At 48.5% G+C, this 24588-nt stretch overlaps 2 protein-coding genes across 2 annotated transcripts in view; both read right to left on the bottom strand.

Moving 5' to 3' along the window:
• Positions 1-276: 276 nt before the first annotated feature.
• On the bottom strand, positions 277-3638 carry LOC126540992 (uncharacterized). Its single transcript, XM_050187804.2, has 2 exons — positions 3346-3638; positions 277-2058 (listed from the first exon to the last, which is right to left on the bottom strand). The coding sequence occupies exon 2, from the start codon at positions 2054-2056 to the stop codon at positions 1532-1534; it is 525 nt and encodes a 174-aa protein (XP_050043761.1). The 5' UTR covers positions 2057-2058; positions 3346-3638; the 3' UTR covers positions 277-1531.
• Positions 3639-22867: 19229 nt separating this feature from the next.
• Fancd2 overlaps positions 22868-24588 on the bottom strand; it is an 82014-nt gene continuing 80293 nt past the window's right edge. Inside the window, exons 36-37 of the mRNA XM_050187506.2 lie at positions 23270-23356; positions 22868-23170 (exon numbers count right to left, since the gene is read on the bottom strand). Coding sequence (XP_050043463.2) covers positions 23099-23170; positions 23270-23356 — 159 coding nt within the window. The 3' untranslated portion in view covers positions 22868-23098. The remainder of the gene's footprint in view (positions 23171-23269; positions 23357-24588) is intronic.

Below are 24588 nucleotides of genomic sequence, written 5' to 3'. Positions count from 1 at the left end.
AGGGAAAGAGGTAATCTAAACGAAGGCATGCAGGTCACCTTGAACCAATGCACTATATACCGAAAGGGATAGGATAAAGTCTGAGAGAGGGGGATGGCGTCAGGGAGACCGTGTGATATCTAAAACACGGCGGCAATGACGCGTTTCTGGCTCTGCGATCATTTCCGTAGCCTTCGAGATCTGTTTCTGTTATTCGGAGGCAACTGTCGCTGCTGCGTGTATTTGGATATCACCCATTAAGTGGTGCGTTTACGCTGGTGCTCAACACGACACACGTGACGTTTAAAGCCTCGAATTTATTCTACTGTTGCGAGTAAAAAATTGCAACATTGCTCATTACTGTAATCACAGTCCGTACTCAGTAAGGCATGCATATTCGCATGCGTTTGTGCGCTGTTTCAGATTCCAAACATTGAAACTCATTGCACATCCGTAAGCGCACGTGTGCGCTGTAGAACGGTTGATAACTAAATAGAATAACACTGCACTGTGCATCACAGATAAATCTTGTTAAAGTGTTTGTTTCTGGCGACACGTTAGAACGAGCTTTATGCTGGATTTTTTAAAAATATCTTCTAACAGAGGCATGCGCCAGACTAAGTCGGAATTTACTATAATGCGCGCTTCAGAGAGGTATACATTAAAACCACAGGGCTGGAAAATCGTGTCCACGCTCGTGCAGCTCTTTATGTACAGTGAAAAGTGCATACGCATAGTAAATGACCCGCATTTTCTGCTCAGCAGTTGGGGTGATAAGTATGTCTGCATGTGAGTCATAAACCTCACCGATGAAAAGTACGGTTGAAAAGTGCAGTCGTGCTCAGCATACGACCTCAAACATGCATGCCGTGAGTGAATTGTGCAGCACGACGGGGTTTTGAGTGGCTATACCTTTGAGTGACGCATTCATCTAAGAACAGAACTATAGAAACCATCAGTGTTTAAACTGCGTTTTCATCATTAAGCCCGTTACGTTGTCACTGACCGCAAGCGCCGAGTTCAGGTCGCGCGTGCACTGCCGTTTCCCTGCATCTATATATCTATGAGTATAGCGACGCCCTGCTCTCGCTTCAAGGTGAGATCTCACCCGCATTTGCCAGAACCGCATAATTTTGTGACGGTACGAACGCTTGCTCCTCGGAGTTGACAGAACGGCGGCTACGCTTTAAAATATCGCCTTCCTTTCCAGAAATACGTGCGTGTGCCGAGAAAAGAAATTGGCGAATTCATTTACTTATTCCTATTACTTTTACTTATTCCTACTACATTTACTTATTCACATAGCACAGCGGCGTGGCGAATGCCAACGTTACGGCTTCAGGGATCCAATAGTTCACGGCTGCTAACTGTTCACAAGCCATCGCGTTCTGGGTTATACTGGCCGCGACTCTTCCTAACGAAATCGCGTATATAGTAATGAAGCGCGCAGCGCTAAGTTCGCCGTGTTAATAACTTCCTCTGTCCTCCAGTTCAGCGCATGTGGACCAGCCGAAGGCGAGACTGTCTCAGGAAACGCACGCTATACGTGCAGTTAGCTCTGCTTGACCTTGAGTTGCTTGCCAAAGTCCTGGAGAGCCTTATCGACAAAGCTGACCATCTTGATGACGTTCTCCTGACTCAGTATCGACGACTCCGCGCCTGTCCACTTGCGTCCGGCGGCCGAAGCGGCCGGGTAGAGTCCACCGGGCACGCCGGCTCCGAACCCTCCGAACCCTCCGGCGATGCCCGTGGTGAAGAGCAGCCCGAATATCGGGATGATGATGACGAACAGGCCCAGAACCAGCAGGATGGGCAGCAGCAGCGTGAGACCCGAGCCGCCCACTCCCGCGACGCCGAAGCGGGCCTTGTTGTCCACGTCGTGCAGGTAGTAGGTGCCCGAACGCTCGGCCTTGAGGTGCTGGTGCGCGGACGACGGAGGCTGCTGGTGCGAGTTGTGGTGCAGCAGCTGCTCCTGGTCCTGCTGCAACGAGTCCGAGCCGTGGTCGCATAGGACGCAGTTTAGTCCCAGCGCCAGCAGGCCGCATAACAGAAGGAGCGAGCGCCGGCCACGGGACATGCCTGGAACAAGAGGGCGCCTCCAGTCAATTCCACCACTCTAGTGTACTGCCATCCGTGCCACTGTTATTGCGCCATATAACAGCGTTTCCATATGACACAGCAAGCTGTTTATTTGGCACCTCCCAAAGCGCTCAATATGTATGAGTGCACAAACAAGGGAGACCTCCAGTGGACAGAACATGTAATGGAGGGTCCCGATAGGTTACGGTATACAAGGGCTTCTTCGAGTGTTCTTGTTCCCAGTAAAAGAAATGAAAATTAAATCTACTACTAGGTAATGAAGCACATTCACAGGCACTAGAGTGCACTACTATTCCTTGACGGCACGAGTGTTGGACTCGCCGTACCAAAGCCGATTCGAATGTTCTTGCATTGAAGGCGAGAAAGCACGTTTCTTCTATGACATATATTTCAGGGACCCTTTAAAAGCAATCAATCCTCTTTCTTCATGATTGAAGTCGCCAGGCTAGCAGAAAACAGCACGGACGATCGGGCGGACCACGTTATAACGTGGTCGACGGTGAAAAAAAGGACGGTGATTCCCTGAATATAAGCATGCAGACGGTATACCGTCTCCTTTTTTTCACGGATTCACCGTCCTTTTTTCCGCTGTGGCGTGTTGTCCTCGTACATAGCGCGACACAAATTCTAGAGAGCCGCTAGCTTTAACACACCAGAAACGCACTGGCGTACGTGTTCCGGCGTGTGCTGGATATACGTTTGGAAGATGCCTTTATGTAGGAGAAGCAGAGCTTGTGGAAGCATGTTACGACGCTGTATAATCAGCCATAATGGGCTAAACACGCTGTTGTGTTTGGTGTCGTCGCCGACGCGTTTACGCCAGCGGATAAGAGGGACATTGTCGGTCCTTGTAGAAGAATCTGGGCACACTTTAGTTCAACACAGTTTCAATAAATGGAACAACAATGCCGCGCAGCGGCTCGTTTGACGCGTATATACGCTAGTATACATCTCGGCTATATGTTAAAATTGTATTCGGTGCTAAATCGGGGTCTCACAGCACTTAACTTTCCAGTTGTAGTATTAGCGACCTTAAGTGCGTTATACAGTTTGCAAAATAGCGAATTGTAATTTGCGCTCCTGAAGGTCTCTTTAGAACGCCGAGTGCATTTTAGGTATTATTGCGTGAAAATTTAGGCGCCGTGCAGCTAATGGGTCAGCATATACCGGAAAGTGATCTGGTTAACATCTCTTCCGGCTTCCTCGTCATTTATACACGTATACACGCAGCATGAGATTTTTAAAAAATGCGCGCACGCTACTCACTTTCGATGTGGGTGGTGCTGTGTGATGAACGACGGTAAACCGTATACGCCTTTGCTTATCGCCGCTAGCAGGACCGAGTGACCCAAGCGGGCGCTTTGCACGTTGGTGGTCTCCCTCCCGTCCAACGACAAGCACGTTATCAGCCTCCTCACGGCAGCGGTGGACGAAGCCGGAGGAGGCAGAGTCCACTCCTATATAGGCGCCCGAGCCGCATTCAATTCTTGGCGCGCGACCTGGATGGCCAGCGAAAGGTGACACGACGTCGCACGCTCCGCCAGCTGCGCCCCGAAGAAAGCTGTCCTGGCCTCCGCTGCGGCCGCTCCGGGTGCCTCCGCGCATAATGAGAGCCACGCGTGGACGGCGATTCTGCGGCTGACGGGAGCCGAGCGCGCCGAGCAGAACGAGAGAGCTGCTCCTGGATCGTGCGGCGAGCGCACGATGCGAGCCGAGGGCAACGCGATGCTGGGAAAACGCGCGCTTGACGCCTCCAAAAACGGAGCAAGGTAAACAGGTGTCGTGCTCGCCTGTCATCGTTTAACTGCATGGTGACGCTGAGGACGATGACGATGAGCGATGAATTGGGCGTGTGCTGACTATACGCGTGGCCACCAACGCTGATCGCTTGCTATAGGGTACTTGTGAAGAATCTTTTTTCCACCGTGCCTTCGTCTTTAAAATGGACACCTTACAAAGCAAATCTTGTTCGTTCAAAATTAGAGTATGTCGCTGCCATCTGGGATCCCGCTCAAGCAACGCTCACTATACCCTTGCCCTCGAAGCCATTCAAAGCCGAGCAGCCTGCTTTATTCTATCCACTCATTCCCGGTACGCCGGCGTTACATTCATGAGACAAACATTTAATTTCACCAAGTCGTGAGTGCGGTCGTCTTTGCCTTATCCACATGATTTACCACCACAGGCCAGCACTAAAATGACATCTACTAGTGCTTCCTCCCTACATTTCGTCTCGGTCTGATCAGGTGCACAAAGTCGCTGTGCCGTGCGTCTTGTCGTACAAACTCGTATTTTGATTCTTTTTTGCACCGCACGTGTATTGACTGGAACCACTTTCCTGCATCCCTCGCTACCATTCCGGATACATCAAAGTTCAAGACCGCTATTTACCACGCCCACTGTTAAATCTTGCATGCTTTTGTTCTGCGTTGTGTGTTCTGTTCTACCACTCCTTTCGGCAGTGGTCACGGGCCTTTAAAATGAATGAATGAATGAATGAATGAATGAATGAATGAATGAATGAATGAATGGGAGTACGGGAAGATGCAGTACCTAGGCACGGGCACCTATAGCTCTTACGTTAAAGGCGAAAATGTGTAACGAGATATATAGATGCACCAATGCTGATATATAGTGGTCAGAAAGTAATGGTAGTCCCTATTTAAAAAAAAAACGCATATACACTTTTGCCCCATATCCATAATTTGATATATCGTGTAATAGGAGACCCCGCGTATAAGATCCTGTGTGTTCTCACATCCATATATGATTACATGAAATTGTAGTAAACGGGATGTATGACCGTTTCTAATAGGGGTTTGCTTCTTTATACGGAAAAGTATCACAGGTAAATATCACAAAGAAAAAAGAAATACAAAAAAGCAGAGCACACGAGCATCTTTCGCAGGAGACGTGCTGCTTTTCCTTATCTTACAAGCCCTTATTGACATATTATAAGGATTGGGAGGCCAATCCCACCGTTCGTAACCAATTGTCAAGATTGGAGTCGAGCATGAATTAGATGGTACCTGGCCCATGCCGCCGTCCAACTTATCCACGCTGAGGACGTTGTTGAAAGGAAGGACTGCTTCTCATCCAGAACAAGGAATATGGGTTTATTTACAGTATCTACATAAGGACGTTGCAGTTCATCAGACTAGCATGACTGCGAGAGAAAGTACACTGAGCAGCCGCACAACAGCGGTTTATAAACACTCGGTCCTCCCGCAATCCCTAGGTGAGAGAACCGTTCGACCAGTCATCGTAGACGAGCCACCTTTGAGCGGGAGGCCACAGACACTTCCGCACCGGTTTCACGGACCCCACCGAGGTCAGACGGTCTTCGCAGAACTCGGGGCTTACGTCAGGAACGGTGCGTGGGACAGGGCCTCCAAATACGTTCCCTCGGGAACTCCCTTGCTCACGGCAGACCGGGTCGGCGGGGGCGTGTTCAGTCACAAAGCCTGGTTCGTCGAACTCATCTCGGCAATCCCGCGACGGAGAATCGAGCACGCGGCGTATTGTCCTCCGCACACAGTAGACTTAGTGACGCCGTTTGGCTAGAGGATGGCGGTGGCTTTCCAGGAAAAGTCGACACCGCTCTCGCACCCGGCTGGCAAAACTTGCACCTCAGCAGGGCGTTCTTAACAATATACATTACAGCATATGCATTGGGAGCACTTCTGTGTTCATCCTAAAGCTAGCTGTCGAGCCTGTCGTCCTTGTCTGTTCTCTTTTACTGGTTCCCAATATACGCTCTTGCAACAAAATTAACGGAATACCAACCATAGACGCATCAGCCACCCTTCTTTGAACGTAACGTAGTTGGGTAAATATCCTTCAATGTCACAGCTTTCACAATGCAGAACAATGTCAGCGCTGCATCAATACGCTTCAGCGTATTACCACCATTCACACGTATGCGGCGTGCGAGGCATCCGATGCAATGCGCCGTTGTCACATTCATGTAAATGCTACTACTGAAAAGGTAGCAAGTAACAAGCGTTCATTGAACGCCGGTAGGCGCTTATATTGCCGGTTTTCGCTTGAGTGTTGTTACGATCGGCCTGCGGAGGTTGGCGACCTTCGGGGAAGCGATTGTCGTGCTCTGCCCGGCCCGCTGCGATGACTCGCTTTGTGAAAACAAGAATGCGCCTCGTCCCCAAGCGAGCGGCGCCGGAATGTCTAGACGCAGCCGGCGGACCAAATATTGTTAGTGGATTCACCGTCACCGTCACGGTTTGTTTCGAGCAGGGGAACTCCTGGCAGGAGGTGTTTTGCGGCGCCGTCTCAAGTCGTCAGTCAATGGACAGCCGCGGTGGCCACTGTCTGCGGGGTCAACTCTGGGAGCAAGAGGCGCCTGCTCAGGGCAAGACCCGTGTCGGCGAAAATCCTCTCAAATTGGTGTGGTCAATGAAACCTGTGCGGAAGTGAGTGTGTAAACCCTCCGCCTCAAAGGCGGGTCGGCTACGATCACTTTGGACGCCCCAGACTGGTCAAAGATTGAACGGCCGTTTTACCTCACCTAGGGAGGACAGAGTGTACTTAAGCAGCCGTTGTCGGCAGTTCAGTGTGCATTCTCTTTCAGTCATGCTAGACTGATGAACTGTAACGTCCACATGTAGATACTGTAAGTAAATCCGATATTCCTCGTTCTCGATGAGAACAAGTCTCTCCCTTCAACAACGTCCTCACCGTGGATGAGTTGGACGACGGCATGGGCCAGCTACCATCTATTCCATGCCCGACCCCAAGCCGACCCCAATTTGATGTCAGCACCGACATAGGCTTGTTCCTAAGCAATTTTGAAAGGACTTGCGAGAAAGTGAACTTCGGTCCGAGTACATGGCCACAGCGGTTGCTGTCTATGTTGCCGTGTGAGGCGGCGGGAGTAATCGCCAGACTCAGTGCACAGGATGCATATGATTATGCGAAAGTTAAGGCTAGTCTCCTGAAGAAATACCGCCTTTCAGCCGAAGCTTTTCGGCAAAGGTTTAGGAGCACAGGCAAGAAAGATAGCGAGGGGTATCCGGAGTTTAAAGGCCAACATAGTCGAGTGGTTGAAAAGCGTCGAAGCGTACGAGAGCAGAGACATGATTGTTGAATGCATGTGTCTAGAGCAGTTTTACAAAAGCATCCCATAATCTGTGAAGCTGTGGGTGCAAGACAGAGGAAATGTAAACACTGTGTAAAGGGCGGCTGAATAAGCCGAAGAGTACGCAACGCGTAGAAAGCTGAACGCCGAGGACGGAAATTGGAACGGTCGAAGTGGATCACGGAAACCATTTCCGTTCAAAAAGAGTTCGCAGACTAGACGACCGGAGCCTGTAGATGTGAAGGAAAAGTCTTCAGAAAAGAGTGAGGATAAATCAAACGGGGAAACCGTACAAAAAGAGCAGAAAAGAAACTTCGAATCTTTTAGACCGATTCGCTGCTATAAGTGCCACAAACTAGGACATATCGCAGTAAACTGAGAGAAGCCTAGCGTAATTTTCTCCTATGTGGATGAAAAATACGAGAATAAGGAACTTTTAAGCCCATATCTTCACGACCTGAAAGTTAATGGCAAACCATGCCGGGTGCTGCGAGACACTGCCGCCACTATGGACATTGTCCATCTGTCTTACCCACAAAGAGGCCGCAGTGAAAGTGCGGCGAAGACGACGTCACCGTCGAAGGACTTCACGACGGAGAATATCAACTTTTCAAGAAAAGTCAACTCGTCACGCAGCACCATCAGCGGAAGTCTCCAGCACCCCAGATCTCTCTCTACAAAGGAATGGCCGCCACTTCCGCGTACACAACCGGCAGAAGAAGCCGCACCCCGTACAGCAAGGTGCTGTATACGAGGAGTCGCGGGAAACAGATGAGCAAGTGATAGCTCTTATTAGGCCTTTAATGAATGTCATTCGCGTGTTGCTAACCAACATGCACACACAGTCTGCCAGAAGTGCGCTTCAAGTACTGGATGCTCTGAGTCCGGTGCTGGCAACCCTTGAGTAGATCATGGCTCCCCAGCCACTGTCCTTCAGGGATGAGGTCCGACAAGCAGCTATTTTTTAGTGGAATGCCCGCGGACTCAGAGCGCGCATTTCGGATTTCCGTCGCTTCGTGTATGCCAATATGTTTTCGATTATCGTCATTTGCGAGCCGAACCTATCGAATCCGATAAGGGCTTTCTGGATATGAATCGTTTATGTCGCCAACTGTTGGGGATAACAGTAAGGTTATGGTGTTTATCCGCCGTGACCTCCCTTACATTCATCAGCCTGCGCCACCTAACGACGATAATCAACATATATGCCTAACAATAAGGAAAAAGAATTTTACCTTTACTTTTGTGGGCGCCTACCTATCTCCGTCAAGTCGACTGGGTCACAAAAGACTACGAGACATCCTATCCTCAACTCCCGATCACTGGGTCATCATTGGAGATTTTAACGCCCATCATACATTGTGGGGAAGTTTGAAGGTCAACGCGAGCGGCAGGGCTCTGGTATCTTTCGCCTCCAGTAATGAACTCTGACTGCTGAATGATGGAAGCCCTACGTTTCTACGTGGCCCCACATACAGCAACTGTCTTGACTTGGCTTTTGTCTCAAGAAGCCTTGTCAGGCGTGCTGGGTGGTTTGCGGACATAAAGATGCACGGAAGTGACCATATCCCCATGTACGTCAAGATCAGAGGATTGTCCTCTTCCAAAACACGAGATACGATCCAAAGAGTGGACTGGTCTAAATTTCAGTGTGTGATGGAAGAACACTGCGACGCCAATCAATCTTTCGACTAGGAAGAGGCAATCAAGAGCGCGGTGCAAGACACTATGCGCACTCTCACATGCTCTTCGAAACTGACAGAATTTGATGTGGAACTAGAACGACTTCGAGCGATCCGACGACGTGCTGAACGAAGATACCGACGTACGAAGACAGTGGACGATTTACAGACCGCCAGACAGAATTCTTGTTCTCTTGCCAGGCTATTGAACATTATTTGTGCATTCAGCATATTAATCTTCAGCCATATTCTTACACTTTCTCGGTTAAGGTCTACAATCATTTCTTGCAATTCATCCCCATCGTTTACGAACAGGAGTCCAGGATGGACTCACGCTTGTGATAACATTTATGCAATGAGTCCTTCACCTCGTTCCTCCCGTTATCATCCCCCATTGTGACCATTTTTCTTCCCCTCTTCCCCTTCCCTTACGTAGAGTAGAAGGCCAGATGCTCCATTTTCCGACCGACCTCTCTACATATTCCAATCATTAAACTACTACTTCTTCCAGGACGATGTCATCGGTAAACCGGAGATTGCCGAGATATTCGCCGTTGATTCTCACTCCTAATCCTTCCCAGTCTGATAGCTTGAACACTTCTAAGCATGCAGTGACTACCATTGGAGAGATTGTGTATCCCTGTCTGACCGCTTTTATGATAAGTATCGTTATGATTTCCTTGAGGAGAATTAAGGTAGCTGTAGAGTCTTTACACATATTTGCTATGCTGTTCACCCATGCTTCCTGTACTAGTTGATTACGCGATCACTCCATGACTGTTGGTATCTCTACTGAATCAAATGCCTTTTCACAATCTATCAAAGACATATCGAGAGGTTGGTTGTACTCCGAAGATTTCTTGATTACTTGATTGATGACATAGGATGCGATCCATTGTAGAATACCCCTTCATGAAGCCAGCCTCTTCTCTTAGTTGATTGGTCGTGTTGCCCTGATTCTATTGGAAATTACCTTGGTGAATATATTGTACAATACTAAAGGCAAACTAATGGGCATATAATTCTTCAATTCTTTATGCTCTCCCTTCTTATGAATTAGCATAATGTTTCAATTATGTGTGTATTCTCTCCACTTTCCGATGAACTCGAAGTCGTGAGAAATTGCGTATTGCGTACCTTTATCTAAGAGTGCACTCTTAGACAAAGGTACACCCTTTGTAGTGTATATCTGCCACACGACGATAATCATCATCTCCCTTGTTTGCGTTTCCTTTCTTGAAAACTCGGCGCCTGCTACTTTACTGTCGATAATGCCATGTCACATACCGGGCTCGCAGCGTTAAAGAAAGAAAATGCGGCACAGACAGATGACAATTATTGTTGCGGGACAAGATAAGCCACAAAGGGTGTAAATTTTTTTAAGAGGGAATGGAAAGGATAGAGGGATCGACGTACCTGTGCAATATTTAATATTACTTTCGGTACTGCCGTACTGGGCCACCCGCAGTGCCAAAGCACTGCAGGCTCTAGCACCCAAAACGATCTTGTTTAGAGAAGTTTGAGAGCGCAGCTCTTTGGCGTCCGTTCCTGGGTTTCGCGTCGTCGTCGGCGTTGTCGTCGGCCTCGTAACCAGCTCCGCCCCCCTTTCATCCCCCCAGCGCTAGCAGCGACCGACTGATACCGCTGGATGCCGCTGACGCCGCTAGAGAGTCAAGATAACGTGACTGCATAGAACACCGTCGCCGCCATGCAGAAAGAGGAGGAAAGGGTCCCCCCCCCCTGTTCTTGTGTGGCGGATAGGGTGCTCTTCAGTTGCCGACGCGCCGGTTATTTCACGTAGGCCCCGGCACGTCGACGAATACGTGACCACCTTCCCACGGCTAGACCTGGTTCTTAGCGCTGCGGAAGCGAGGGTATCATATTGTTTGTGTCGGCATCGGCGGCGTTGTCCCTGAAACCAACTCCGCAGCTGGGGTTGACTCACTATCGGCGTCAGCGGCATCAGTCAGTCGCTGCTATCTCTTCCCTCCTCCCTTTATCGTGTTGTCCGCTTGCTGCGCGCGCTTCTGCCCCCATCGTTTGCCGCTGGGTGTACACGCCGCCCCCCTCCCCCCTCTTCCTGCGAGTCTCCGGTTGTCAAAGCGCCGGCTGGAACTTAATTCCTTTCTTCGCTCCTCCTCCAATGCAACCCCTGTGCGGTGGCAATCAGAGAGCCAGATCGGTGGCGGCGGATCTGTATATGTGCACCGCCCGAGCCGAAATTGCCGCTGCCGTTCGCCACTGCGAAATTATCTGCCAGTTCTTTCTGAGCCATGAGCGAGACGACCGATGGAAGTCCTCCGTCTGCTGCTGCTGCTGCTGCTGCTAAACGAGCTGCCAGAGCAGAGGCCCAGCGCCGTCGCCGTCAGAATCCAGAGGTGCGTGCCGCCGAAGCAGAAGCTTACCGTCGCCGCCGTCGAGATGATCCAGGAGTACGCGTCGCCGAAGCAGAGGCTAAGCGCCGCCGCCGAGAAGACCCTGCCGTTCGCGCCGCCGAAGCGGAGGCTCATCGCCGCCGTCGAGAGCAACCAGCAGTAAGCGAGGCTGAAGCAGAAGCTCATCGCCGCCGCCGAGAAGACCCTGCAGTTCGCGCCGCCGAAGCGGAGGCTCATCGCCGCCGTCGAGAGCAACCAGCAGTAAGCGAGGCTGAAGCAGAAGCTCATCGCCGCCGCCGAGAAGACCCTGCCGTTCGCACCGCCGAAGCGGAGGCTCATCGCCGCCGTCGAGAGCAACCAGCAGTAAGCGAGGCTGAAGCAGAAGCTCATCGCCGTCGCAGAGAAGACTCTACCGTTCGCGCGGCCGAGGCCGAGGCCAAACGCAAACAAAGGCTCGCAAACAGTCAGGGTGCAACAAATGCAACAAAAAAATTCTGTGATAGCGCATACATGTGTTGCTCGATTTCTTTGCCTCAATCTATCGAAAAGGTGAAACAGCTTATTTGCTGCGCTCAAATTTCGCATTAGGAAGTAACGTAATCGTCGGTAATTTTTTGTTGAGTTAACAATATTACTTTGGGTCCTCAATTCCCGAATTGCAATGTTTCCTGTATAATTGCTAATTAAGCAGTTATTTAAGATATATTTTAAGATAGCGCGGACTGAACTGAAGAAATACCCAAGAGCCACATCGCCTTACTGTATGTTTAGCAAAGCCCGCTCCGAGCACGAGCGCACCGCACATCACACGTTCCGCTAAGGCGAGTAGTTTAGCGACAACTTGGCGAATTAAATTTTTTAGCCTGCGTATTCGTGCAATTATTACGTAGGGTGTTGATAAAGTTGCAGCCGACAATTCCGCGGCAGTAAACACATCTGGTATATCGGGTACATGAGCTCGGGCTGCTGGTCCAGTCAAGCCGGCGGAAAGAGGAGGGTACGTCTTCAGACATGTATGAGAACCTCCCCCCCCCCCTACTGGCACTCGGGGCCCAGAGCCCCCTGCCTCCCCCCCCCCCTCTTACTATGCCACTGCCAGGAACAACCATGAGGTATGAGTGCTGGCGCGCACGCACGCACGCACACACACACACATAATATAAGTAAAAATATAAGTAAAAGTAAATATAAGTAAAAAAAACAATGACTAAAAAGAACATTCTTGAAAAGAAGAGTGTACATGCAGAAAGGCGCAAGGTGAATATTAAAGTAAAAGGAGGAGAAGGGCAGTTGAACAATATGTGAAAGTATGACACAACAAAGCGAAGCTCGGAAAAGAACAATGACAGCGACTAATGAAAAATGTCAAGATCATGAAAATAAGCGTTATGAAGGCTCTGTATTCTGTGGACGGTTAAGTGCTGGTGATGCCAGAAAGGAACATGTAAATATGTATGTCCTCTGGTGAACTTGCGCGGAATACGAAACTTGACACAGCTGGGGAGTTCGGGGCAGGTGAGGATACCGTGAAGGAGTTTGAAAAGAAACAGAAGGTCAGCGCGATTTCGTCGGCAGCGATATAATAATAATAATAATAATAATAATAATAATAATAATAATAATAATAATAATAATAATAATAAATTAACGTTACAGTATATTACTTGACCACTTGTAAAGATTTTGAATAGTGCAGAGCGCGGGGGGGGAAAGAATACGGGAAAGATAGACCACTCTGGCTTTCCTTTGTTATCTCCCCCCCCCCTTCCCGACGCACTTGCGCTATTGAACACCTTTACTATATATGTCATACCAACAGGCCCAAACTTCCACGATGTTGACCACTTGCTCACAACAGGTGGGAAGCGTTAATTAGTTGTGTAACACCTTGGATTTATTCTTTATAAAAGTGCTAACTTTCGCCGAATACGCTCAGCGATTTCCAAGTCACGTAAGGCTTGACACAAGCTGTCCCTCCCCCCCACCCTCCGTCAAAGTTGGGTGTGTGCGGCTGGCTCATCGATAACAAGAGCGCGGCCGCGGCTTGTCACGGTCGGCGGGGCGGCCCCGATTGCGCGGCCGAGTTGGCCAGCGCGACATGGACGACGCGGGCTCGTGCAACAGGACGCGTGACCCCGTGTCCCGAAGGGGGGGGGGGGGCGACCCTGAAAACAATGGAGAGACGCTTTCCCGCTTCAAGGGCGCGCGACGGGTCGACTGTCTCAGAAGCTGCAGGCTCCCGCCGTACACTGCGCAAACAGGCGCGCACCATGCATGTTGAATCGCTGTTTGTGGTGAAAGTGCACGTCATGCAGATCGGTGGGTCTCCGGTTGCGAAGAGTTGCGAGTATGAGGAATCGCAAAAACGTAAAGCGCGTAATAGCATGACTCGACAAATGCACAGTAAGAGAGCGAGAATGATGCGGGTCCACCTATTGGAATCTCTGTGTCTGCGTACATCTCTGCGTACGCTTCCCTTAATTATCACCTAATATGCAACGTGTAATCACGTGCAGCAATGTTTATGCGTACGTACGTACCATACCGGCCACAACCTTACTGCGCTGCTATGTTTACGTTTGCGCGCAACACCGTTCCCAATATATAAGCCGAAATGTCAGTTCGTGCCTCGGTTGCTCACTGGCTGTGAGACGTCGACGCAGTGATGTCACGGGAAGGCGATGCTTGTCGAGGGAAGAATGGTGAGGAATGCCGAGAGAAGTGCGACGCGAAGGAAGGGGGGAGGGAACAATGCTGATTGTTTCTCCTGTTTTGTTCCTGCGTTGTTTTAGTTGAAACTGGCGCGCGCACGTAGTCTCGCAAAGCCACATTCAGGAATGTCCCGGGAGAATTCACTAAGAAATTCGCTAGTGACGAAATTTGACCTTGGCGTGAGCAGTTGAAGTTTCTTCCTGTAGATTCGCACTTTGACGAGTATCGAGGCAACCCAAATATAGAACTGGATCGGCCCTTCACAGAAGCAGAAATCGAGAGGGCCTTGAACAAGCTCACCCACAACACGCCGCCGGGGTACGACAGAATAAACAACAAGACACTCCGGCACCTTGACGGACCCTCTGTAGACGCACTCTTAAAATACATCAACGAGTGCTGGGAACACGGTAAAGTACCACCGGAATTTGAACATGCCGAGGTAACCATGATACCTAAACCAAACAAGCCCATCAGCGTGCAGAACCTTCGACCCATATCCCTCACGTCGTGCTGGAAAACTCTATGAGCACATGGTGCACAACCGCATGATCGAACATATCGAAGACAACGGACACGTCCCAAACACCATGTTCGGATTTAGAGCTCACCTGTCCACGCAAGACGTGTTACTGCAGATCAAAGAAAAAGTCATCGACAGACTGGACACGCACAGCAAAAGAGCCATCCTCGCACTTGACGTGAAAGGGGCTTTCGACAACGTGTCACACGAAGCCATACTGCAACACCTCAACGTATGTAACTGCGGTAAAAATATATATAATTATATCAAAGCTTTTCTGAAAGAACGGACAGCCACAGTGGGGATAGGCAACTTACGCTCTGAGAAATTCGACACACCGCGAAAGGGAACGCCACAGGGCTCCGTCATTTCGCCGATGCTATTCAATCTAGCGATGAGCTCGCTACCCAAACAACTGAAGCAAATAGAAGGGATTGGTCACGCAATATATGCTGACGACCTCACCATCTGGACTACGGGAGGGTCGACAGGTAAACAGCAAGACGCTCTGCAAGTAGCTGTTGACACAACGGAGAGGTACCTGGAAGCATGTGGACTGACGTGCGCACCAGAAAAGTCAGAGCTCTTGGTACTAAGAAAGCGCACAAAAGGCCGACAACCGCAGCATATACCAGACCCAGAAGTAAAGGTGGAAGGCGTCGTGTTTCCGCAGGTAACGAGGCTCCGCATCCTCGGGCTCCTGATTCAAAAGGACGGGGCCGGGGCAGCAGAATTGGAAAAAATTCAGAGAACAATGCAACAAATAACCCACCTTATCAAAAGAGTGACGAGCAAAAGGCACGGACTCAAGGAGGAATACTGCACGAGAATAATACAAGCGCTGCTCACGAGCATCGTCACACACGGCACCCCATACGTTGACATGAACAGTCAACGAGACAAAGTAAACGCCCTCATCAGAAAATCCTACAAAATTGCCTCGGGCTTGTCCCCTTCCACATCCACAGTGAAACTACTCAAAATGGGAGTTCACAACACGTGGGAAGAGCTCGTGGAAGCGCACAACGTCAACCAACTGGAGAGACTAAAGCTAACAAAAACGGGAAGAGCCCTGCTCCAAGATCTGGGCTACCAAGGCGAGTATGAGAGGCACCTACCTCAGCGTATCCCACACGAGATCAGGGACAAGCTACACATAAGTACCATTCCCAGAAACATGCATCCCGAGTACGACAAGGAAAGGAGACAGGCGAGAATACAGGCGCTCAAGCACATACTGGAACGCACAAAGAGCAAAGAAAAAAATGTGAGATACACGGACGCAGCTGCGTACAGAACAAACAACCGATTTGCAATCAGCGTGGTCGACGAGAAGGGCGAACAACTTACAGCCACATCCATATGTGCCAAGGACGCGAGCACAGCGGAGGAGCTGGGCATAGCCCTGGCCATCGCAACGTGCAAGAAGACCCTGGTTACCGTGGTGACGGACTCGCAAGAAGCATGCAGGAGGTATGTGAACGGAAGGATCGGAAAGGCAGCACTTCAAGTCTTGACCAACACCGAGATAGAAACAGCACAAATCCTCCGGACGCCGGGACACGAGTCTCTCGCGGGGAACCAGGCGGCGCACGCCGCGGCTCGAAATCATGCACGCCGAGCCATCTCCGACACGCAGACAACACGGACCAACGACTGCGACGAGGATGATGAACGGATATCCAATAAGTACTCGGAAATCCTGGCGCACTACAGGAAGCAGAGGCGTCGCTACCCGCCCGCGCATAAAACGATGAGTATGGAGCAAGCGGTAACCTGGAGAAGACTCCAGGCTGGAACCTACCCGCATGGAACACTGCTGCACGCCATGTATCCGGGCACCTACGGGCGAGACTGCAAGCTCTGCCCACCGGACACGCCCAACACCTTGCGCCATATGGTGCTGGAGTGCAGAAATAACCGCGAAGTACCACCGTCATCATCACCACCAGGCGATAGCATGCAGGAAAAAGCGGATATGGAGGAAGAATCGGAAGACCAGTGGGAGGCTCTGCTGGTGACGCAAGACCCTCACAGCCAGCTACGGTTGGTGAACAGGGCTCGGGCGGCGGCAGCGAGCCATGGCTACCTGGACTGAGGAGGCCACTCGCCTTTGGGCTCAAGAAGCCTAGTCTAACAATAAAGTTTATTTCTCTCTCTCTCTCTCAACACTTGTGTCGAGCGGCCGAAGCAGCGACAATCAACGTTCTCGTCTATTGCGGACAACATCACTTGCAACCCCTTGCGCCAAAGTCAACGAAGAACATCATAGATTGCTACAGCATATAGTGTGACTAGCGTGCGCAATGGACGAGCGCAGTCTTCGAGTGCGCGCACGCTTTTTTCTTCCTTTTTTTTTTGCGCTGCTACGTCCACTGTTCCTAGTATTGAATCGCCATTTCATTAATGCCTTCTTGGCCAGTTTTCCAAGGTAAGAGGAGCTACCTGTGCATGGAACTATAGTTCTTCGAGCTATAAAGGCACAGGCAATCGCATATAACTCGGAAGAAAGAATATGGCGTATTCCACGTATATTGTCCTGCGATGTTTACTCTTCAATCTTCTCATTTCCTGAGCGGTGTAGTTGCTACCAGAATGAAATCCATCGCCTCGTTTTTGTAGAATTAGCAAGATGCAATCCCTTCAAGACGACCTACCGAGTCTCACACGTGCGAAAAAGACGATGCTCGACGCCAGAAGTGTCGTTCCCTCTGTAACCACATCGGACGGCTTAATTCCTGTCCAAAAAGCGCCGTCGGAGAAATTTCGCACAGCTGAGAAAAAGTGCAAGCATTGGCACAGCCGACCTGACTCTAGCAAAGATACAGCAATTCTCATTATTTTTTCGGCGGATTGCCAACGGTCGGCGAATTTACACTTTCCACAGTTCGCGCGGGGCCGCACCGAAGGTGTAGTTCAGCAAAACTCGTTAGGCAATTTGGTCGTAGTTAACTTGGTACATAATAGCGCAATACGACAACAAACGCGGAAGGAGACTGGGGACGTATTCTGGGACGATCACTTTCGGCGATACTATCGCTTCGGCCTTCAGGCGCGCGCGCAATAATTGGCATGGTTGAGCAAAACCCGATGAGCTGATTGGCTGGTTGTGCACCACGTCATGTGAAGGCGATAGAATCGCCGAAAGTGATCGTCTGAGGATACGTCCCCTGGACATGGCCTGTCCCGTTTTATTCTGTGCTGCCTTCCTATTGTGCAGACATCATGTGTGCCAGTCTTAATACATGCTAATATACTTTACCAGGAATACTATATACGAAAAAGGAAACAGGGGGGCAAGCTACAGTAATTATTTACGTATCACGTTAATTGTACAGTAAATGTAAAGAAAATGAGTTGAACTATATAAAAAAAAGATCACTATAAAGCGCAACGGGAGGCACGGTATGCCATGCACTTAAATAGCCCTAGTTGGTCAAAACTATTGCGGAGTTTCCTGGTACGCGTTGTCTCATAATCTTATCGGGTTTCTGGCACGTAAGGCCGCGCAATTTAATATTTATTTTTAGTATACAATAGAAGCGCAAAAAAAAAAAAAAGAAACGAAAGGCGGGTGGCGACGTCGCTTCGAAGTTTTTTCCCCACCTCGCCACGAATTTTGACAGTCTGGTCGGGCGTAAAATGTTTGTTTTGAAAATATACATTGTGTTCTAAAGGAGCCAACAACAGAACTTCGTTTGTTTCGAGAACTTTTACAGCGTCACAACAACCCAGTGGCGTAGCCAAGAATTTTCTTACGTGGTTGTGGCAGGCAGGTATGCAAATCGTTTCATGCCAGGTACAAAAATTTCAGGGCGGGACACACACACACACACACACACACACACACACACACACACACATGCGCGGTGTGTACCCCCCTTCTACGCCCCTGCCAACAGCATAAATAAGGCGGGAAAATGCTTTGAAATCCATGACGTCACGCTAACGCGCTCGCGTTGAAGTTGCGGCGCAAAATTCAAGAAATAACTAATTTGCCTCAATTTATGTAGTGTGTGTGTATATATATATATATATATATATATATATATATATATATATATATATATATATATATATATATATATATATATATATATGTGTAGCGTGGTATAAGCAGCGCGTTACAGCATTTTCACTTACTCTTCGCCGTTTCATTATCTCTGGTGCGAAGAACACCTACCTCTCCTCACTTTTTTTTTTTTTTTTGTAATTTCCAAAGTGGTAGTCAAACGTTTGTGTCAACAAGATGTGATTTGTTTCTGCTGATGCCTAACGGTGAACAGCTGGAGGACGCGAAGGAGAAAGGCAAACACTTGTCGTGAGCATTCATTTTTTTTTTTTTTTTTTTTTTTTTTTTTTGTAGAGCCTTCCTCCCATTCCATTTGTATAACAACTCCTATGTGTATGATGTGACCCGCTGCGCGACTTGAAACAGGCTGTTTACCCACAAGTGCCTCGCACCGCCAACCGTTGATATACAGCATTCCGCGCATTTTTTTTTCCTCGTGTCTATCCGGCTGCCAGCTTTCACTCAGAGCGCGCGCCTCGCGCACATCACTCTTCCTGGTTTCGTCTATCTCGACGTCGCCAAGCGCAGCGGACTGTCACGCTTGCACCCCCCTCCCCCCGCCCCCTTTCTTTTGTCCGAAAGCCGCCATTGTGAAGGCATCCGCGACGAACGAGTATATACTCGCGGCGGTGCTCCCCAAAGGAGGCGCTGCTTCACTTTCTAAGCAGTCATCGCGCCAGCAAACACCGCGAGAAAGCGAAACGATGGTCGCAAAGGGAGAGAGGTGAGGGGAGAGGGTCCAGCATGGGCTGCGTGAGAGGCCATGGAACTATACTCATGAATGATACACGCTTGATGTTCCAGAGGGTTGCTCGCGGAGGCGCCAGAGTCCATGCTCGCGAGGCAGAGACATCTCGATCTCTTTTCGACCACGTCGGGTGAGCCTCGAGTACGGATGGATCGGTTTTTTGTTTTGTGGGACAGGATAAACCGTGCAAGACCGAATCGCCGGCAAGAGTCTCCGCAAACTGAGTCAACCGAGACTTCAAAATGCTTATTGGTGCAACGGATATTTTTGCTAAATCAATTAGTAAACCGGAGGCTTTAACTCTGGTTAATCTCCCTGCCTTTCTCTCATTTGCATCTCTCTTGCTAAATCAAGGTTTCGCCTACGGCTCCACACGCGCGCGCTCGCGCGCAGGCACGCACTGGCAAATTTCAAGGATTGACTGCCGGGCCGCTGATGAAATTACAGAATTAAACTCATTAGACACAAAAATGTAACGCGCGCTCGGTATATATTTAACGCAGGTGCGAAACGATTATAACACCGTAATGACAAAATATGTGCAATGCATGGCCCGAGAATAAGTTGCACAATATAGTCGAACTTTGGTGGTTTTAAAACCCATTGAAACCTTGATTTCGGCGAGCTCGTTCATTATCACAAAGAGTGAATGCGTCAGTCCAAAAAAAAAAAAAAAAGATATTTTCGCCTCTTCGCTCGCCGAATAACCGACCCGCGTATGTCGTGAGCCAGCCCTCCGGCCCGACGTTTTGGCTATTATGGTTGCAGATACGTGAATATCGGCAAACGGCTCATGAGAAGTGTCTGTATAATGCCTTGATAAACAACAGAGGAGGCAGATACTCGCGAGGTTCACCAGAATTTAATTATATCGCCACTATCGAGCGTACGTTGGTTTCCATTATCAGTATATATGTTTTACAAGCTGTCCCGCTTTGGAGTACACTTCCTATATTACAGAGAAGCTGTTAAGGGCTACTTTCCTCTCTATCGTGTCCGCGTGTAGCAAAAAAAAAAAAAAAAAAATCCCGAAAATAGTGCAATGTCGGGCCGACCGACGACGGAGGTAGAATTGGCCATTAAGGGGGCTCACATACACAGCTTCGCTGGTCATCCTTCTTCGCAGAGTGTAAGGGCACTGAGTTTCGTTACAACTTTCATTTTTTACGACAGCCATTATCCGGACATTCGAGGCGCGTTCTTGCCGTCGCCGCCGTGTTGTCCTCATGTGCGAAGAGAATGAGCCGCCCGAAAGCCAAGTGATCTGCTACGGGCAAGTGCAGAGCGAGCATGCGAAGGCAAGCCGAGAAATGCTGGTGCAGCATCTCCCCGAGCGCTCCAACTAGGTACGTCACGTGACCTTGTCCGAACTTGCGAGCGCATCGCTGCCCGCGCCAACGTTACTAGACTTTTGCCCGCGCTTAGAGGACACGTGACCAGCGGGCGACCCGACGAAGGGCAAATGGAGTTCAGAAAGCTGGCGGCTTCATGCGCACTTGCCTTCCCGCGCGCCTTGTATTGGAAGTCACGTGATGTGCAAAGTTTTGGAGACGTGACGGGCAGCACGCGCACGGAACATTCCCTTTGAAGCAAGCATGCACGCTCTCAGCTGCCGGCGCTTGTAGTCACGCCAGCGTTGCGACGAGCGCTCGCGGCCATCGACTGGACTTTGTTCGTAAGGTTCGTTGGGCGTGTCATATCACGCTTTTAGAGCGCAGATCTTAAGCCCGCACCACACGTACGCTTGCGCAGACGGTGCGGCACGGCTCGTACGCGTCGAAACGCGGCGCGATCTCGATGCTGCATCTTCCGCCAACGAAAAGTTGGATTTCCAGCAATACTTCGTTGTCCAGCGGCTAAGCACACCGCGTTTTGAATAGCGAAATTGAGGGAAAAGAATTCCCCGTTATATTCGGAGCATTCGAATATACCTTAAAGGTCTTTAGAAGGCGGGCAATTATTTAAAGAAAATTGAAAAAAAAAAAAAGAAACGCATCATATTCGTGTAAACTCGAGTGCTAATGTCGTGATGCATTATGTCCGGCTTTCTTTACCACTTTACTGATTATATGCACACTGCGAAGTTATGGTGCTAACTACACCATCCGTATTATACAAATGCGTAAACAATGGTGCGAGAACAGCCGGTTTACATGCTTAGTCCTCGGTGCATAATGAGTGACATAGTTCCATGCATGAGCAAGAGCTAACACTGGCTGTAATAAACCTGTCTCTCACCACTCCCTCTTAGGAGGAAGTCTTAGCTCGGGAGATATTTAAATACATAGGAAAGGAGAAAGTTTCTCTCGGCAACCCCAGCACCAAATTTGAAGTCTGTTGCATTTAAAAGAAAATGATAAAATCTAGTGACTGTTGGTAGCAAATATTTGATTTAGGCCATGAATTGTTGAATATTGCCAATTTTCAGAAAGCGAAACGATCAAGTTTACCACTCTAACTCAACAATGAAAAACGATACCACAGTTATGCAAATTGCATCTAATAGTACATCTAAGGCAGACAAATTCGATGTATTATACAGGGCTCTGAATTAGACTGCCAATAAGGCAGTACGTCTCCTGCAAAACCCTTGTGAACATTTTAACGAATTCATGTAAGATGTAAATTGATGCCTTAAATTTGTTTGCTTTGAATGCTCTAACAGAGGCAGTTTACAGAACTATGATAACTGTTCTTGGTACAGAGCTACAAATTTGTAAACTTAGTGCTTTTATTTCTTTCAGACTTGAAAATTTTTGAAACTTCCTTTCAAAAAATCTGCCCTTAAATCAAAAGTCTACTTCCAACAGTCACTAGAATTTACTTTCTTTCACATGTAACAAATTTCATTCAAATCATCCAAGTGGTCATTTCAGAAAAGTGTTTCTGCATTTTACATGTATTTGTATAGGCCGCAACGCAGTTGGGCCCAAGCTAAAGCTTCCACTTAACTCAATCAAAATATCGCATTGTAGTGACAGTGAATAACTATGTCATGTTGTAGTGACTGCGAACAACCACAGCGACACAATGCAAGTCACGGAAACTAACTGTTTATTAGGTGAACGAACCTGTGCCCAGCAAAACAAGTAACAGTCGTAACAATGATAGCCGTGAGCACACATGTGGATTATCGAAATCTGATCTACGGGTCAAGCGTGTCAGCTATTGATATATGAATGACTCGTAGAAGGTTTCAGTGTAATATCTGGTGCCTGCATGCATTCCAGAAAGTGCATTGCTATCCAAATCCCGCGTGTACACAGTCTGCTTACACAAGGTTCGGCGGCAACAGATAGAACCAATGAAAACATATGAGGAAGTTTTGATTTATGTAGGTGTGCCTTGGCACTTAAAGATAGCTTAAGTTGTTAGCACTTGAAAAGTGGTCCCCGAAAAAACGTGAATGAACAAATTATAAACAATGTATGTGTGTGAATATAAAGGCAGCCTTTCTAAATCGCTCCTCTTCAGAAGAAACCTTTAAGGCCTATTTCCAGAATTTACCACAGGCCTTAACTTCTGGGGAACTTGTGGCACCACTGACAGCTAGATTGAAGAAATGTATCAAGAATCTGAGATGGGTGTATTAAGAAATTTTATTACAAAATGGTCCAATTCTTTTATCAATGTACAATAAAAATAGCCACACTGAGTTTCAAGCAGCTTTGTCAAAACTTAAACTGAGAAACATCACTTACCAGCACAATGGAGCCCTCCCCCCCCCCCATAAACAAAGATATGTTACAATAACTTGTAGGCAAAACAAACATAAAAAAGCAAGCTGGTCAATTTATCACAGGCACAGCTTATTAAAATTCTTCACTGACTTCTGGTTCCATAGGTGCTTCGGCTGCATTTTCTTCGCTGTTGTGGGAGGCATCCTAAACGAACAATACAATTTGAACAGTTAAGTACAAGACATTGAGATGCGAGTTCAAACATCTAGGCTAGAACTCTAAGTTCACAACTCGGGGCCTCACCGAATCGTTGCCATCTTCGGCATCATCTGCAGGTGCCATTTCTTCATCTGCGTCCTCACGTACTGATTGTGTCAAAATCTCCTCACCCTGCGCAAGCCATGGAATAGAGTGCTTACAAAACTAGACCACTTAAACACACTAAAAAATTTTTTTTTGTACAGTTAAGCCTCGGTGTAATGAAGCATTTACCGTTTTATAAGTTCTTATCTAGAGAACACATATTTATAACCTCAATATAACGAAGTGTGTTTATACAGAATTTCAATATACAAAAATTTTCACTGCCACTGCAAAGGAACACACTGCCGCTGCGAAGGAACACCGTGAGAATAAATGGAAACCTCCTCGAATGCAGATGATCAAATGGTTGAATTACAAATGGGTGCTTTCAAACGTGCCTCTTAAAATGTGCACTGCGTGGCCATGAGTGACAGTGGAAGGAGAGCAGCGTTACATTCTGTGTAAAGTCCAAGGGCAATAAGATCCTATCGCATCCTGCCCAATGTGTGCTTTGGGTGCGAGTGAAAGCATGTGAGGGCAAGCTGAGAAGGTTGGTGGCTTGACGAGTGCCGACCTTCTACGGGAGCAAAGGGAAAGGGGAGGTAAGTGATCTCATGCTAACGCAATGAAGTGCACGTGAGGTGATGAGGGAGTGGGGGCAGGTTGGTGTGCATCTTTCTTTCTAGCACGGCTGTCAGCGCTGCTAAGTGCGTATGTAGCCTATCCGCCCTGTTTTGAGGTTATCTCCTGCATGTGTAAAGAGTGGATTTGCCGACATGCCGCGGAATCATGCGCACGGTCTTCACGTGTGTTTAGTACTGGAGGTTCTATAATGTTGAGTTTCACACAAGTATCGAAATTTCAAAATTTAGAATATTGAAATTCTGTCACATTAAAATTCTACCTTTTATGCAAATAAGCACAGTCACTGATAGATTTCTTTTACGCGGAAGAGGCCACAAATTTTCCTGAATTATTAAAAAACTTGAAAAAGCAAATTTCAATGACAAAAAAATGAATTTGTTGAATTTGAGAGTCGGCAACAAAAGTTGCATTTTCATGCCGTGTTGACGATATCTTCACATAGGCGGTACGAAGCGAAGCCAGCCATGCTTTTGAGTCCACTCCACCTCTGCGGCTAATAGTGCCGCTCGTAGTGGGTCGATGCCATTATGAAAAGCGCCAGCAGTGGGGAGCTAATTTTTAATCTGCCTCTTACTATAACGTTGTCTCCGAACTCAAGATTATGCAACCTCCAGCAGTAAATGCACGGGAAGTGCACATGACGCCATGCCATCTCGGCTCGCCCACTCTTTGCA

The sequence above is a fragment of the Dermacentor andersoni genome, chromosome 2 (genome assembly GCF_023375885.2).
Source record: "Dermacentor andersoni chromosome 2, qqDerAnde1_hic_scaffold, whole genome shotgun sequence".
In the NCBI taxonomy this organism is placed as follows: Eukaryota; Metazoa; Arthropoda; class Arachnida; order Ixodida; family Ixodidae; genus Dermacentor; species Dermacentor andersoni.
The sequence above is the reverse complement of the archived record's forward strand: the minus strand, read 5'-3'. Positions and strand labels throughout refer to the sequence as shown.

Excerpts from the sequence above, each read along its gene's own strand:
- LOC126540992 (XM_050187804.2), bottom strand. The coding sequence starts at position 2,056 with ATGTCCCGTGGCCGGCGCTCGCTCCTTCTGTTATGCGGCCTGCTGGCG.